Source organism: Podarcis filfolensis, assembly GCF_964270895.1.
Source record: "Podarcis filfolensis genome assembly, chromosome: 10".
Classification (NCBI taxonomy): Eukaryota; Metazoa; Chordata; class Lepidosauria; order Squamata; family Lacertidae; genus Podarcis; species Podarcis filfolensis.
Genome location: NC_139612.1, coordinates 67,796,359 through 67,811,596, shown reverse-complemented (window position 1 = coordinate 67,811,596; position 15,238 = coordinate 67,796,359). Strand labels below are relative to the sequence as shown.

Sequence of the window (15,238 nt, the reverse complement as noted above, 5' to 3'; positions counted from 1 at the left end):
TTTAAAGCCCTAATCGACTCAGTCCCAAATATCTGAAAGACTGCCTCCTTCCCTACAGACCCTTTTGGGTGCTGAGATAGGCAGAGGAAGCCCTCTTGGCAGTTCCTGCACCCTCAGAGGCTCGGGGGTGACAGCCTGGGAAGACGGCCTACTCTGTGGTGGCCCCAAGTGTGGAACAGCCTCCTCACAGAGACATCTTCATTATACAGCACTATCATTTGTATTATAGATTCTGAGCAGGAAGAGCTAGGAGGTGAAGATAGCACCTGCCTATTTGGGGCTGTGTACCAGTGAGGCCTACTTCTTTCTCAGATAGCAAGCCTGTGTTTGGTCTCAGTTTTGGCCCTCGTGAGGTAAAAAAAAAATTAAAAATCATGCACAGAGTGCTCCCTTCGCGGCTCAGCAACTGCCACACATCTGAGAGGCTTGGTTAACAACTTGAGAACAATATAAATATTCAGAAGACTAGCTGCTTCTCCCTGTAGAGGCACAGCAAAGCCATTTTGGCTAGTAGCCATTGATGGCCCTCTCCTTCAGGAGTCTGCTTAATCCTGTTCCATAGTCAAACTACGCACTGCGTGAAGAAGTGGTTTATTTTTGAAATTTGTCCGGAAACCCCAACAATTCTCGCTAAGGTAGCAAACGTGTCGTTTGGGCCACACCACCTGAGGCCGAAAGATGTTCTGACTGAAACATTCCTCCATACAAACGAATTCCCTCCACACAGGGCTTTTTTTTCATCCAGAACTTATTATTATTATTTCATTGCGGAAGTTATTCTGCTTATGGGGATCTGCCTCAGTCTTGTGAAGCCTCTACTGCAGCCTCAAATGGGACAGCCTAGGTGCAGATTTACCACAGCGAGAGCCAAGGCGCTGAGAATTATTCCCGAGAGGGTGAAAAACAACAACACACAACCACCACCAAGGGAGCATGGGAAGAGTGCCAGGCTAGATTTCTTGCTGTGTCTGCTACAGTGCGGCGCATGACTTCGGGGTATTTAATCAGCGTTGTGCGGTTACCCAGCCAGTTCAAACGTGGCCAATAAAAAGCACACAGCTGGCTGCTTTCTCCGAGCGCCTCAGCCCTTTGCTTTAAAGAGCTCCAAGCGGCTTGGGAGACGGGATGTGCTTTGCAGCACGAGAATTCAGCAAAGCACGCATCCCGGGTGCTGTGGCCTCGCTTGCGATGTTTGCTCAAGGGCACCCCAAGACGGTACGTTCCTCAGCGTTTTGAGAAGCGCGCCACACACGTCTTTGCAACCTCACAGCAGATCCATCCCAGTACCCTCTGCCTGTGTTTTTGCAGGTAAAAAGGTAAAGGGACCCCTGACCATTAGGTATAGTTGTGGACGACTCTGGGGTTGCGGCGCTCATCTCGCTTTATTGGCCGAGGGAGCCGGCGTACAGCTTCCGGCTCATGTGGCCAGCATGACTAAGCCGCTTCTGGTGAACCAGAGCAGCGCACAGAAACGCCGTTTACCTTCCCGCCGCAGTGGTACCTATTTATCTACTTGCACTGGTGTGCTTTCGAACTGCTAGGTTGGCAGGAGCAGGGACTGAGCAACGGGAGCTCACACCGTCGCGGGGATTCGAACCGCCAACCTTCTGATTGGCAAGCCCTAGGCTCTGTGGTTTAACCCACAGTGCCACCCGTGTCCCGTTTTTGCAGGCAGGGACGTGCAAAACCATCCCAGGTGTTTGTTGTCTTAGCAGTTTTGCCCGGGGACGGACCTTTCAAAAACCACAACAGATTTTGCTTCAGGTGGCAACTGGCGATTAGCTTAGCGGTCGGCAGAACACCGCTGGAAAGTTTTCATATTGAAACTCTCTTTGGCCTCACTCATATGAACACGGGAGCTGCCTGTCAGACTTTGCATCCATCTAGCTTCATATTGTCTACACTGGCTGGCAGCAGCTCTCCAAGGTTTCAGGCAGGGTTCTCTCCCAGCCTGCCATGGTTTATTTATTCCATTCATTTATTAAATATATATACCGCCCTTCATCTGAGGATCAGAAGGCAGTTTACAGTATAAGATTCAGGGGATTTTTGCTTATTTATTTATGTTGTTTATTAAATTTGTATACTGCCCTATACCCATAGATCTCAGGGTGGCTCACAACATAAAATTACCTGGGATCTTCTGTCCAAGAAGAGACACCCAGATTCGCTTCCAACATCTGCTTAGGTGACATTTTGATGGCTACTGTAATCGCAAAGGAATATGGGGCGGAGTGTAGTTTTATGATAGCCACAACTTGAAGCGACTGGAGGCAGTCTGTGAAGCTGGCAGGCCCTGAACCCTGCCCAGGCTGGTGGTGGTGAGACCTCTGCGGTGTGGCATTTGCAGCAGAAGGAAAGGCAAAAACACAGGAGAACACCCTTCTCTTTCCTTTCCATCTCTCCCCAATTTGCTGCCTGAGGCGGCTGCCTCAGCGAGGCTAATGGTCTGGCCGGCCCTCGATACTAAAGGTGACATTTCTCTTTGTGGTTCCACACACACCTAATGCCACCTCTGTTTTCCTGTTTTCCTACAAGCATCCTCTTTGCTGTCGTTTCAAAGCTGCTGTAGAAGGCTGGCTTGAGTTTTGTCTGGAAATAAACAAAGCGGCAGAATCCGGAAGCCTCCGGCCTCATTCTGCCTCGCTCTTTATCTTTTGTTTCCTTGGTGTTTGTTTTTAATCAGTCTCTTTGGAGCGCCGTGCGATGATAGGCTGGGTATTGCTATCACATTAGCTGTTTTGTTTTGTTTTTTTGACGGAGGCGCTGTAATTTCCCTGTACTCGGATATGAGCCACGAGCGTTTTGGAGGCGCTACAATTCTTTGTCTCTGCATTTGGGGAGATGCTGTGCTGGAGACTCAGCAAGAGAGCTTGGCAGGTTCTCCCCGTTCAGCAAATACCTGATGACTTGCTTTGGGGAGCCGGATCCTGAGCCACCTGTTGCTCCATGGATGGCGCTGGGCATATGGTGAATGTGATCCAATTGCTCTGAAGGCGCGCTATATCTCAGGTACCCCGTGGTGCCTTTGCGTCGCTTCTCCCTGCCTGTGCAAAGCCCTGTCACTCAATACTCCGCATTCACTTGAATGGGGATCTTTACTATTATTAGAATTGTGTGGGTGCAGCGATGAGTAAAAAGGAAGGAAAGGAATATTTCCAAGTTATGTTTGTGAAGGCATGGCTGCTTCCTGACAGCTGATCACGCATTTGCATTGGAAGGCTTGAGAAAGTATGGATGCCACAAGTGTTTGTATAATATGTGTGCAATAAATAGGGAACCGTCATTGTCTGTGCACTTTTTTGGGGGAGTGCACTCTCAGTGACGTACACACTCATCCCACATTTATAACAAATCAATCTTTCTGTCTGGCAGCACCCAAACTTTAGAACTCTCTGCCTGTTGACATCAGGCATGCCCCTTTGCTGAACAGTGGTACCTCGGGTTAAGTACTTAATTCGTTCTGGAGGTCCATTCTTAACCTGAGACTGTTCTTAACCTGAAGCACCACTTTAGCTAATGGGGCCTTCTGCTGCCGCCACGCTGCCAGAGCATGATTTCTGTTCTCATCCTGAAGCAAAGTTCTTAATCTGAGGTACTATTTCTGGGTTAGTGGAGTCTGTAACCTGAAGCGTCTGTAACCCGAGGTACCACTGTACTCTTTTTTGCTTTGACACGCCTAGACAGATATGTAGCATCTTTCAACCCATGTTTAGCTTATTGCTGATTTTAATTGTTGTTCAAACACTTTAAACAGCTATTTAACCACTTTTAATTCTTACTTTGTTTTACCCTTTTTGCTTTGTGGGTTGTTGTTGTTTTTATTACCAAATGAAATGAAAATTAATCAAATAAATAAATACAGGCGTACAGGACACAGCCAGTGGTTAGCTCTGGCAGAATTCTCTGCACATGTATGCGTGCGATTTGATATGGTGACCCTCTTCCCGGATTTACCCAAGTATAACTGGGTCATCTTTCTTACTTACACTTTTAGAGTCATTCTGTGCACATCCATGTAAAAGTGCAGCTAGAGAAGCATGGCTCAAGGCAGGTGGAGATCAGGTGAGAGGAGTTTGGGTTTCTGGAGCTGATTGGCACAGGTGATGGTGGTGGCGGAGCTCTGAGGACCACATCTAGGTGGGGTGGCACCAGGAGATGGGACAACTATGGCTTATGGCTGGAGGATTTGCACCTGCTTAACGCTGTGGATTAAATCACTGTGCTGCTTGGGCTTGCCGATCAAATGGTCGGCGGTTCGAGACCCCATGACGGGGTGAGCTCCCGTTGCTCGGTCCCTGCTCCTGCCAACCTAGCAGTTTGAAAGCACTCAGTGCAAGTAGATAAATAGGTACCACTCTGGCGGGAAGGTAAACGGTGTTTCCGTGCGCTGCTCTGACTTCAGCAGTAGTGGCTTAGTCATGCTGGCCACATGACTCAGAAATACTGTCTGCGAAATGAGCGAGATGACCACCGCAACCCTAGAGTCATTCACGACTGGACTAATTGTCAGGGGTACCTTTACCTTTAACACCTAAATAGTACCATTAGTAAAAGGGACGCGGGTGGCGCTGTGGGTAAAACCACAGTGCCTAGGACTTGCCGATCGTATGGTCGGCGGTTCGAATCCCCGCGGCGGGGTGAGCTCCCGTCGTTCAGTCCCAGCTCCTGCCCACCTAGCAGTTCGAAAGCACCCTTAAGTGCAAGTAGATAAATAGGTACTGCTTTATAGCAGGAAGGTAAATGGCGTTCCGTGAGCTGCGCTGGTGCAGGCTCACCAGAGCAGCAATGTCACACTGGCCACGTGACCCGGAAGTGTCTGCGGACGGCGCCGGCTCCCGGCCTCTAGAGTGAGATGAGCGCACAACCCTAGAGTCTGTCAAGACTGGCCCGTACGGGCAGGGGTACCTTTACCTTTTAGTACCATTAGTACTCTTCATGGTACTAGGCTGCTGCCCTGAAAGGCGCTTTGTTTAATCTGTACCTCCGCCTGCTTTTCTCGCCCTCCTAGTATATCCTCTGCTGTTTTGACAACGAGCCTGGCTGCTTGCTTATTCTGCCTTGGCATCTCATCGTTTGAGGGGGCTCCCTTTGTGCCAGCCTTGCTGCAGAGATGAAAAGGCGAGGATTAGCAATTAAAGAAGCTTTCTCTGATGATGGCATGGTTTTTGAAGTAGGGAGGTTGGGGACATGCTTCTCAATAATGTTTCTTTCTCCCCCTCTCTCTCCCCCACCCCTTTTCCCCTTAGGATAATCTCCACCGGAGGGTCGGCACTCTGAGAACGCTCACACCTCTAACGTCACTTCCTGCCGCTCTAGGAATACAAAACTCTTTTTTTTTTGTAACCATGTCGGGAGACACGTGGAGGTGGACTTGCCTCGTCCTGCACCTCCTTCCCTGCGCCGTGATGCTGCCTTCCACTGCGAGGCAGCAGCCTTCCAACCCAAAAAGACCTTTCCTCACCTTCACTGTGGAAACGGCGGACGTGCTTTTCAACCACTTGGTGGTGGACGAGAGGAGAGGCAACATCTACCTGGGGGCCGTCAATTGGATCTACAAACTCTCCAGCGATCTGCAGATGCTGACGTTTCACCAGACGGGCCCGGATAGCGACAACCCAAAGTGCTACCCTCCCAAACTGGTCCAGCCTTGCAACGAACCCTTGAAGTCCACAAACAACATCAATAAGATGCTCCTCATAGACTACAAGGAGAACAGGCTGATTGCTTGCGGAAGCCTGTACCAGGGCATCTGCAAACTCTTGAGGTTGGACGACCTGTTTAAGCTCGGAGAGCCCTTCCACAACAAGGAACACTACCTCTCTGGGGTGAACGAGAGCGGCTCGGTTTTTGGGGTGATAGTCTCTTACAACAACATGGATGACAAGCTCTTCATTGCTACTGCAGTGGATGGCAAGCCAGAGTACTTCCCCACAATTTCTAGCAGAAAGCTCCCCAAGAACTCTGAGGCAGAAGGGATGTTTGCTTACGTTTTCCACGATGAGTTTGTGGCCTCCATGATCAAGATCCCGTCGGATACGTTCACCATCATCCCTGACTTCGACATATACTACATCTATGGCTTCAGCAGTGGTAATTTCGTCTACTTTCTCACCCTCCAACCTGAGATGATTTCTCCTCCGGGCTCCACCACTAAGGAGCAAGTCTACACCTCCAAGCTGGTCCGCCTGTGCAAAGAGGACACGGCCTTCAACTCGTATGTCGAAGTGCCCATTGGCTGCGAGAAGAACGGGGTGGAATACCGATTGCTGCAGGCGGCCTACCTGTCCAAGGCAGGAGCCATCTTGGCCAGGTCACTGGGCATCAGGCCGGAGGACGACGTCCTCTTCACCGTCTTCTCCAAGGGGCAGAAGAGGAAGATGAAGTCCTTGGATGAGTCGGCCCTGTGCATCTTTGCTCTGAAAAGAATTAACGACCGCATCAAAGACAGGCTGCAGTCCTGCTATAGGGGCGAAGGCACTTTGGATTTGGCCTGGCTTAAAGTGAAGGATATCCGCTGCAGCAGTGCAGTAAGTCAGGATGCTAACTAGAAACCCTCGGTTGTCCTTTGAGCCAGGAATGGTGGTGATGGAAGTGAGGGGGGACACATCATGCAAGTCTGTGGGTGCAGTTTGGGAGGGGAATTATTTTGAACTGTGTCAAACCGCCATCTTCCTCCATTTGGCAGCCCCATTTTCAAAAATTCGGCAGCAAGATACCATATTTTTCGCATTATAAGACGCACCCGACCATAAGACTTTTTAAGGGAGGAAAACAAGAAATAAGAAGCCTCCTGAGCGAAGAGGGAGCACTCCTCCCTCTTCACTCAGGAGGCTTTGCGGGGCTATCCCTGAAGCAAGGAGAGCAAGCGGGATCGGTGCACGATTGCTTCAGTGAAAGCAAGCCTCCTGGCTTTTCTCTGACCTCCTGCAAGAGCCGTGCGCTCTTTAAAGGGAGCGTGGCTCTTGGGGGCTTTTCTGGGAGGTGAGGTGAGGGACAGAGCACGCGGCTCTGTCCCTTCCCCCACCTCCCACAAAAGCCAGGGATAGCTGTGCGAAGCCTCCGCAGGGGAGCGGGATGAAGGCTCTCCACTGCCCTGCGGAGGCTGCGCGCGGCTAAACCAGAAGCTAGAACAGCTAGAGGGAGCGCTGTGCAGCACTCCCTCTCACTGTTCTGGCTTCTGGCTTAGCCCGCAAAGCCTGCATTCGCTCCATAAGATGCACACACATTTCCCCTTACTTTTTAGGAGGGGAGAAAATGCGTCTTATAGAGCGGTAAATACGGTACCACCCATTTTTTCTTTTTCCCAGAATGCCCCATTCTGAAGGCCATTTTTTCCCTTTGTGGTAGTGGAGATGGGAATGGCAGTTCAGGGATGCCATTCTCTACCCCCCACCCCCTATGCTCTTCCAAGCAGGGCATTCTGGGATATCTTAATGGTGGTTGCCAGCTTTATTTTATTTCTTTATTTCATTTATATGCCCCCTATTTCTCCAAGGAGCTCCAGGTGACATACATGGATCTCTGTCCACCATTTAAATCCTCACAACAACCCTGTGAGGCAGCTTAGGCTGAGGGTGAGTGTCGGGCCCAGTGTAACTCAGTGAGCTTCATGGCTGAGCAGGGATTTGAACCCTGGTTTCCTAGATCCTAGTCCAGCACTCTAAGCACTAGAGCAGCGGTTCTCAACCTGTGGGTCCCCAGATCTTGTTGAACTACAACTCCCATCACCCCTAGCTAGCAAGGCCAGAGCTCAGGGATAATGGGAGTTGTAGTCCAACAACATCTGGGGACCCACAGGTTGAGAACCGCTGCAGTAGAGGATAAGGACGAGAAGGCTGCCAGGTCTCAGGCAGAGAAGGGAGGCTGGTGTAGTCACCAGGCTACAGAGCTTGAGGTGGGTAAAACAAAACATGAAAACCATCCTTTTGATGACTTTCTTCACTCACTCGTCTTTGCCTCCTGTCCACGGCTGCCTTGTTTCCTGCAACCTGCTGCTCCCTGCCACTGCTTAGCACCCTTTTAAAACATGGCTACCCTCCCTCTGAGTTGGCTTCGTGACATCTGATTTCCTAGATAGGATAACGTTGAAGTCAAGTCAGAGCGAGGGCAGTGCTCCCTGTCCTTATCCTGGCAGCTTGGGCCTGAAGAGGTAGAGGGAAAACACTAAGAATCATAGAATCATAGAAGTAAGTTGGAAGGCGGCACAAGAATCATCTAGTAGTCCAACCCCATGCAATGTAGGAACATTTCACTCAGTGTGCAGCTCACCCCCATGACCCTGAGATGAAAAATCTCATGCTTTACCGACTGGGCTATTCCTCAGGGCAAAGCAATGGGGACTGCAGCTGCTACTGCTTTTAGAACAAGCACTTTGTCCCTGTTCTCAGGGCTTCCTTGAATAAGTGCTAAAAGGGCTTTTCAGAGTCAAGATGGCCACACATTTAATTTTGAATTGCTCCAAGAATGTGAGAGCTTTTGCATGCCCCGTGCCAAAAACATGTCGCCAGTCTCCTTCTGTTGCGTACAATGGGCCCACCTGTTGAAAACCCAAGCAGGCATTCACCTAACACATGCTATTCCTTTCTCCTCCACCTTTTTGCTTTAGTGCAGCGGTAAATGGCTCTGGAAATCATCCATGCCCCTCCGCCTGGCTGTTTGCACTCCCTTCCCAGAGTAATGGCTTGTCCGGGGCCTCTATTCCGACTGGCCGCATCCTTGTCCCTGGCTGTAATGGAGTGCGGCATGAGCACAAATAATTGCAAAGGAGGAAGGGATCAGGGCTGCGTTTTGCTGCTCGGGCTGGAAGGGCAGGGGGCGGGAACCAAGAGAGTGAAATATCAAGCTGAAGCCCCGGCGTCTGCAGTTTCTGCAGCAAGCTGGAACGCTTTGCTGCTGAGCCAGAATGGCAGCTGTGACTACTAGAGTCAAGCCAGTCAAACGGGAAGTTGGTAACTCATCCATGCTGTGCTGTTTTCTCATCAGCTGGGAGGAACATGCTGTGTATGGAAGAGGGGTTGCCTGCAGTTTAGAACAGTCTTGGAGGGCCTGGTGCTCTCGAGGTGTTTTGGACTACAATTCCCATCAGTCCCTGGTGGGAGCACTGATGGGATTTGTAGTCCAAAACTTCTAGAGGACTCCTGGTTGGCAACAGCTGGTTTAGAAGCCAAGAAGCCTCATTAAAAATAAAATACAATTGTGTGGCCAGTTGTATAAATTCAAATGAAGAAAAGAGGTGCATTCAGGACTTTTTAGAGACTGGATTTTAATGCACTTGTTGCAAGTGCAACCATGCTCTTCCCACCTGTATTATTAATTGATCGAATCAAATTTATACACCACCCTTCGTCCTAGTATCTCATAGCAGTTCACGGTATAAACTACAAGATAAAAACACAAGTAAATAATTAAAACAAAACAGCAAACCCCCCTCTTTCCACAGACACATTTAAAAGGCTGTAGAATATTAATCAGCCAAAGGCTTGGTTGAAAAGGAATGTTTTCACCTGGACCCTAAAATATACATAACGAAGAGGTAGTGAGAAGTCACCAACTTGGGTGGCTTTAAAAGAGGACTGGGCAAATTCATGGAGGCAAAGGCTATCCATGGCAGACAAGAGAAAGGACTGCTCTGCCATTCAGGTCAAGTCTGGGCAAGTCAAGCCCCACCAGGGTAGGTTAAGTCCCAGTCAGAATGCCGGACAGCTCCCAGTCGGCCCTGTTGGCAGAGCTATGGAATATGTTGTCTAGGCTATGGATGATGTCTCAGTGAAGGACCGAGGGCTTACAACGACTGGCAGGGTATTTTCCTTCCAGTGACTCCACCACCCAGGGATGGCTGGCTGCAGCCCTCTGGGGGTCCATAGCTGGTTCCGCAGTCACATTTGTGGCTATGAAGAAGGAGAAGCCACAAGAGAGTCTTCCCCAGAATCAGAGAAAGCCATGTCCTCAGGCTGGGAGGGTGCAGCAGAGGGCGCTGAGCGCTCTTCCCTGGGTGACCTGGAGTTCCTCTGAATTCAGATCCTCCATAGGTCAATGGTGGGACTGGGATCAAGGGGACCTGTCATTGCAGAACTGGCAGCAGCAAAGCAAGGGGGCAGTTGGGAGCCTGAATAGCTCAATTGGTTAGGCACTGAGACCCAGCATGGTGTAGTGGTTAAGAGCGGTGGACTCGTAATCTGGTGAACTGGGTTCGCTTCCCCGCTCCTCCACATGCAGCTGCTGGGTGACCTTGGGCCATCACACTTCTCTGAAGTCTCTCAGCCTCACTCACCTCACAGAGTGTTTGTTGTGGGGGAAGAAGGGAAAGGAGAATGTTAGCCGCTTTGAGACTCCTTAAGGGGAGTAAAAGGCGGGGTATCAAGTCCAAATTCCTCCTCCTCCTCCTCCTCCTCCTCTTCTTCTTCTTCTGATGGCACTGATAATACCAAGGTTGCAGGTTCAATCCCTGTATGGAACATCTTCATATTCCTGCATTGTAGGGGGTTGGACTAGGTGATTCTAAATCCACAACTCTATGAAATTAGCACTTTTGATTCCCCTTTCACCCTCTTAAGCTCCCTGTAACTTTGAGCTGAAAGTTATCCTTTGAGAACTTTCAGCTCAACACTGGTTTTACGCCTTTTTCATTTTGGCTTCAAGTATTATATAAAAAAGGAAGATTTCTGTGCGGGAAAGTGCTTCTGGGTCAGCCCTGTCTGACATCATAGAGCCAATTATGGCTGAAGGCAGGCAGTAAATTTCAACAAAGTTGTAGGGTGAACAGCAGAGTTATCATTGCCTGCGCTGTGCACACTTCGATTCACTGTTATTTCGGATCAAGTAGGTCTGCAAGCTTTCATAGCGCTTCGTAAGCCTGCAATGCCTGTTTGAACAGCAATGAAATGCTGCCTATATGAGGCCACCTCTAAGAGGTTCTTCTGTATCCAGGCTTTCTGAGTGAGGCTGATGGATATGAGGATGATGGTGTGCTCAAATAAGACATTGCAGAGGGAAAAGGAGTCCCGAAAACCGGCCTGCCCCTTTAACTGGCCGCTTGCCAAGCCTTCCCAACTTAAAGCATCGCTGTGCCTTGACTTCTTGTTCCCCCCCCTTGACCCTTCTCACACAACATGCTCATTCAGGGTGGAACAGGGCCTGGGGCGGCTGACTGGTGCTATTGTGTCTGAGATATTTCAGGCAAAAGCCTCCTCCCTGATGCCCTCTCTGCGGAGCCTATATTAAGCCTGCTCTTTGTGCGATTGGCCCACCACCCCAGGGCAGATACGTTCTCGCCCAGAACAGGACGGCGATCCTAATCAGCTCCTCGTGCAGGTGAACTTTGCCCAGGGGATCCGTTCTTTGCCTGTTCCCCTCTCCCCAAACCTTCCTCCCCAGCCCGAGTTTTTCAGAGCTTTCCCTTGGCAGCTGCAAGTAATTCTTCGCCGTACGCCTCACGACCGATTAGATTTACTTGGGAAGGAGTTGATTTTAGATGCTGTGCCTGGCATTGCTGCAGGGGACCCCGGCTGCTTTCGTATGTGGTTCAGTAGGTTTTTGTCACATGTGGCCTTGCTGGCGGTTTCCTGCATGCTCCTCCGTGCTGTTGTTTACATGCCGCTTATAGCCAAACCTGACCTCACATTGCCTTGCTGTTATGTTGCTTTGCCAGTTAGTAAGCTGAAGGGAATCGTTACGCAAGAGGCTTTTTTGCCCCCTTCCCTTCTTCTTTAAACCAAGTGAAAAGGAAACAGAACTGGGGGGCTGGAAGCAAAGTATCAGAGGCTCCTTCACAGAGACGTTTGGGTGCTATTTAAAGCACCGCTGGTCTGGGGGCTGCGGCGCGACTCGAGTTTTGCACAATAATCATTCTGTTGAGCAGTGTGGTAATGGGCTCAACTGGATTTAGCTCCAGCCAAATCCCTCTCCGACCCCAGGGCTGTGACATCTGCAAAGGGAGGGTGTGGGTGGGAACTCTGCTTGCCTTCACAAGTTTTTGTACTTTGTTAAAACAGAAGCAACACCCACACACCATCCTAGCAGATGCCGTCTGAAATCGCTTAGGGCTAGGGATGCAGCGAGGTTGTTGTTTTTTGACAGTGGAAGTTGCATCATCACAGCTACAGAGAAGCACCCTGGATCTGGCAATGTCAGGAGCATGCATAATTGCTTGCAACCAGTGGCAAGCACATTTTTTTCTTTTTTCTTTTTTAAAAAAGGTTCTGCTTTTCCCAGACTTTGCGCCCAATCTCAGAGGCACTCATAATGAGCTTTCTTCCCATATTCGGAGCCTTTCCAAACTAGGTTTGAGGACCTTTTCCAGGTTCAGAAGAAGCACAGGGCATTTCTCTAATATCACACTGGGCCTCAAAGAGGCTTTGAACCGTGATCAGGCATAGGCAAACTCGGCCCTCCAGATGTTTTGGGACTACAACTCCCATCATCCCTGATCACTGGTCCTGTTAGCTAAGGACGATGGGAGTTGTAGTCACAAAACATCTGGAGGGCCAAGTTTGCCTATGCCTGACCTTGATGTTTCTCAATCCTCTCTGAGGTTCAGTTCGATAGAGAAAAGACCACAGCTCCTCCTCTAGGTCAGAGTTAAGAGATTTTGTTTCTAAACCAGAAACAGTGTGAAAATTAAACTCAGTCTCTGTACCTTCCAGTTGGGAACCATGCACGCTAATGTTTTGATGTGAACTAATTTGCAGAACAACAGCTTATAAGATCATTATCCTTAAAAAACAATAATAATTGTATTCCCACATGCATAGATAAGTGTCCCATAGAGAAGTGCAATTTTGCACTGATGGGGGGTATTAAGTACCGAAATAAGAGAAGAGGTATTGCAAACAGCTGAGACGTGGGTGGCACTGTGGGTTAAACCACAGAGCCTAGGGCTTGCCGATCAGAAGGTCGTTGGTTCAAATCCCCGTGATGGGGGGAGCTCCCATTGCTCGGTCCCTGCTTCTGCCAACCTAGCAGTTCGAAAGCACACCAAAAAGTGCAAGTAGATAAATAGGTACTGCTCCGGTGGGAAGGTAAACGGCATTTCAGTGTGCTGCTCTGGTTCGCCAGAAGCGGCTTAGTCATGCTGGCCACATGACCTGGAAGCTGTTTGCCGGCTCCCTTGGCCAATAAAGTGAGATGAGCACCGCAACCCCAGAGTCGGCCATGACTGGACCTAATGGTCAGGAGTCCCTTTATCTTTACCTATTGCAAACAGCAGAGGTTTTTCACGTTCCCTGTCAGGGCCCCATATGCTGGGAATGTTTAGTGTGAGAGAGACCTGTTGAAACAAATGGGAATAAGCTGCACATGTCCCACTTAAAGCTGCACATAACTATGTCGGAGTAAATCCCATTGAAACCCATAGGGCTTACTTCTGACATAACATGGTTAGGATCAGACTTTTAACTCGTGAATGGCCCGATAGGCACCTTCATTGCAGCACTTGCCACAGCAACGGCTGCTTCGCTACACCCCTGATAACTCAGGGATGCTTGCCAGTTTGCTGAGGAATCTCAAGGTAGGCCAAGATGCTTCAGAAATGCCAAGCCAAACGTTCTCTGTTGTTGTTTTGAAATTTTATCAAGCACTGTTGTCACACGCGCCGAGGCGCTTAGGAGCCCAAGTCGCAATTTTGCCTGCAAAACAAAATAATAATTATGCTAATTGCTCTTCGGCAGAGGCTGCCTTAGTGCCAGGTTTCCAGCTGCACCTGGGCTTGCTTTGAGGTGTGTTCGCTTCCGTACGATGGATTCGGAGTGACGGTACCTGAGCATTTGCAGGTGACACAAACGGAGCTGAAAGCCTGAAATGGGAACTATGGATTTGGATGGCATGGGGCAAAACTCCAGGGTGCGATGGAAAGGGGTAGCTGCAGAAAGAAACTTCATCTAGAAGGATTTGGGTTGGCACTTATGAAGAACTTTCTTGCTATGGAGTGCTGGAAAAGGGAGACCAGGGTGGAAAGTGTCTTTCCCACTATTCACCTCTGTGACAGGACCCAGCAAGAAATTGGTTGGGTTCATTCTGGGCACACTTGATCTTTAAAAGAGGAGTAGCATCTGGATTGTATCTCGATGTCTTTTTCAGCTAAGGCTGGGGGAGAAATTTGATTCAGTCTTCAGCTTCCACTTTCCGAAACAAAGCAAGAAGTGAAACAGCTCTCCTACAAAATTCGTACTCCTCTGAATTTTGCAGTTTATTTATTTAATTTGTATGCAGACCTTCATCTTAACATCTCAAGGCAGTTCACAGCATCAAGATACAAGATAAAAAACACAAAGACATGGATTTTTTTTTGTTTTGCTTTGAATTGTCGAACTGAGATGGTAATGTGGGAAATTGAACCTATAACTGGACAAATGGGAAACTGAGATAAACAAAAACGGACAGATTTGCTCGTCCCTGTTTCCAGCTCTACATTCCACCTGCTAATGTAGTTGCAGTTACAGTGCACACCTCCTTGTCCTGAAAAGCAGCAGCTGCTTCTGCTTTTGGATCACACCATCCTGCCCCTTATGCCAGTTGATAAGCCAAGCTTCTTCTAAGCCTTCCCTGCTACCCTACCTACCGGGTGGTGCTGTGGTCTAAACCACTGAGCCTCTTGGGCTTGCTGATCAGAAGGTCGGCGGTTAGAATCCCAGTGACGGGTTGAGCTCCTGTTGCTCGGTCCCAGCTCCTTCCAACCTAGCAGTTCAAAAGCACTCCAGTGCAAGTAGATAAATAGGTACCACTGTGGCGGGAAAGTGAACGGTGTTTCTGTGCGCTTTGGCTTCCATCACGGTGTCCCGTTGCGCCAGAAGCGGTTTAGACATGCTGGCCACATGACCCAGAAAGCTGTCTGTGGACAAACGCCAGCTCCCTCAGCCTGAAAGTGAGATGAGCGCCGCAACCCCACAGTTGCCTTTGACTGGAGTTAAGCGTCCCCGGGTCCTTTACCTTTACCTTTTACCTACCAGAGAGAGAGAGAGAGAGCAGATAGTTTTCTGGCAGGTGGTGGAGAAGCAAGCCCTCACATGACTAAGAGGAAAGGTTGAAGAAGTTTGCTATGTTTCGCTTGTAGAAGAGACAATTATGATATTCGAAGAGTTGCCACACACTAACAATTAATGGTTATTTCAACTACTCAGGGAACTATGGTAACTGCAGTTCTGAGGTGCTGGAAATATTTCCCCAACATACAATTTCCAGCACTATTGTTAAATACAATTTCTAGGGTTCTCTGGCAGCCATGACAGTTCAGCAGGTACAC

The 15,238-nt window shown here is 49.3% G+C and overlaps 1 protein-coding gene across 2 annotated transcripts in view; it reads left to right on the top strand.

Moving 5' to 3' along the window:
- Positions 1-15,238, top strand: part of PLXNA4 (plexin A4) — a 580,684-nt gene that overhangs the window by 46,659 nt on the left and 518,787 nt on the right. For both annotated transcript variants that reach the window (XM_083572528.1, XM_083572529.1), the window contains exon 2: positions 5,250-6,530. In XM_083572528.1, coding sequence (XP_083428654.1) covers positions 5,349-6,530 — 1,182 coding nt within the window. In that variant the 5' untranslated portion in view covers positions 5,250-5,348. The remainder of the gene's footprint in view (positions 1-5,249; positions 6,531-15,238) is intronic.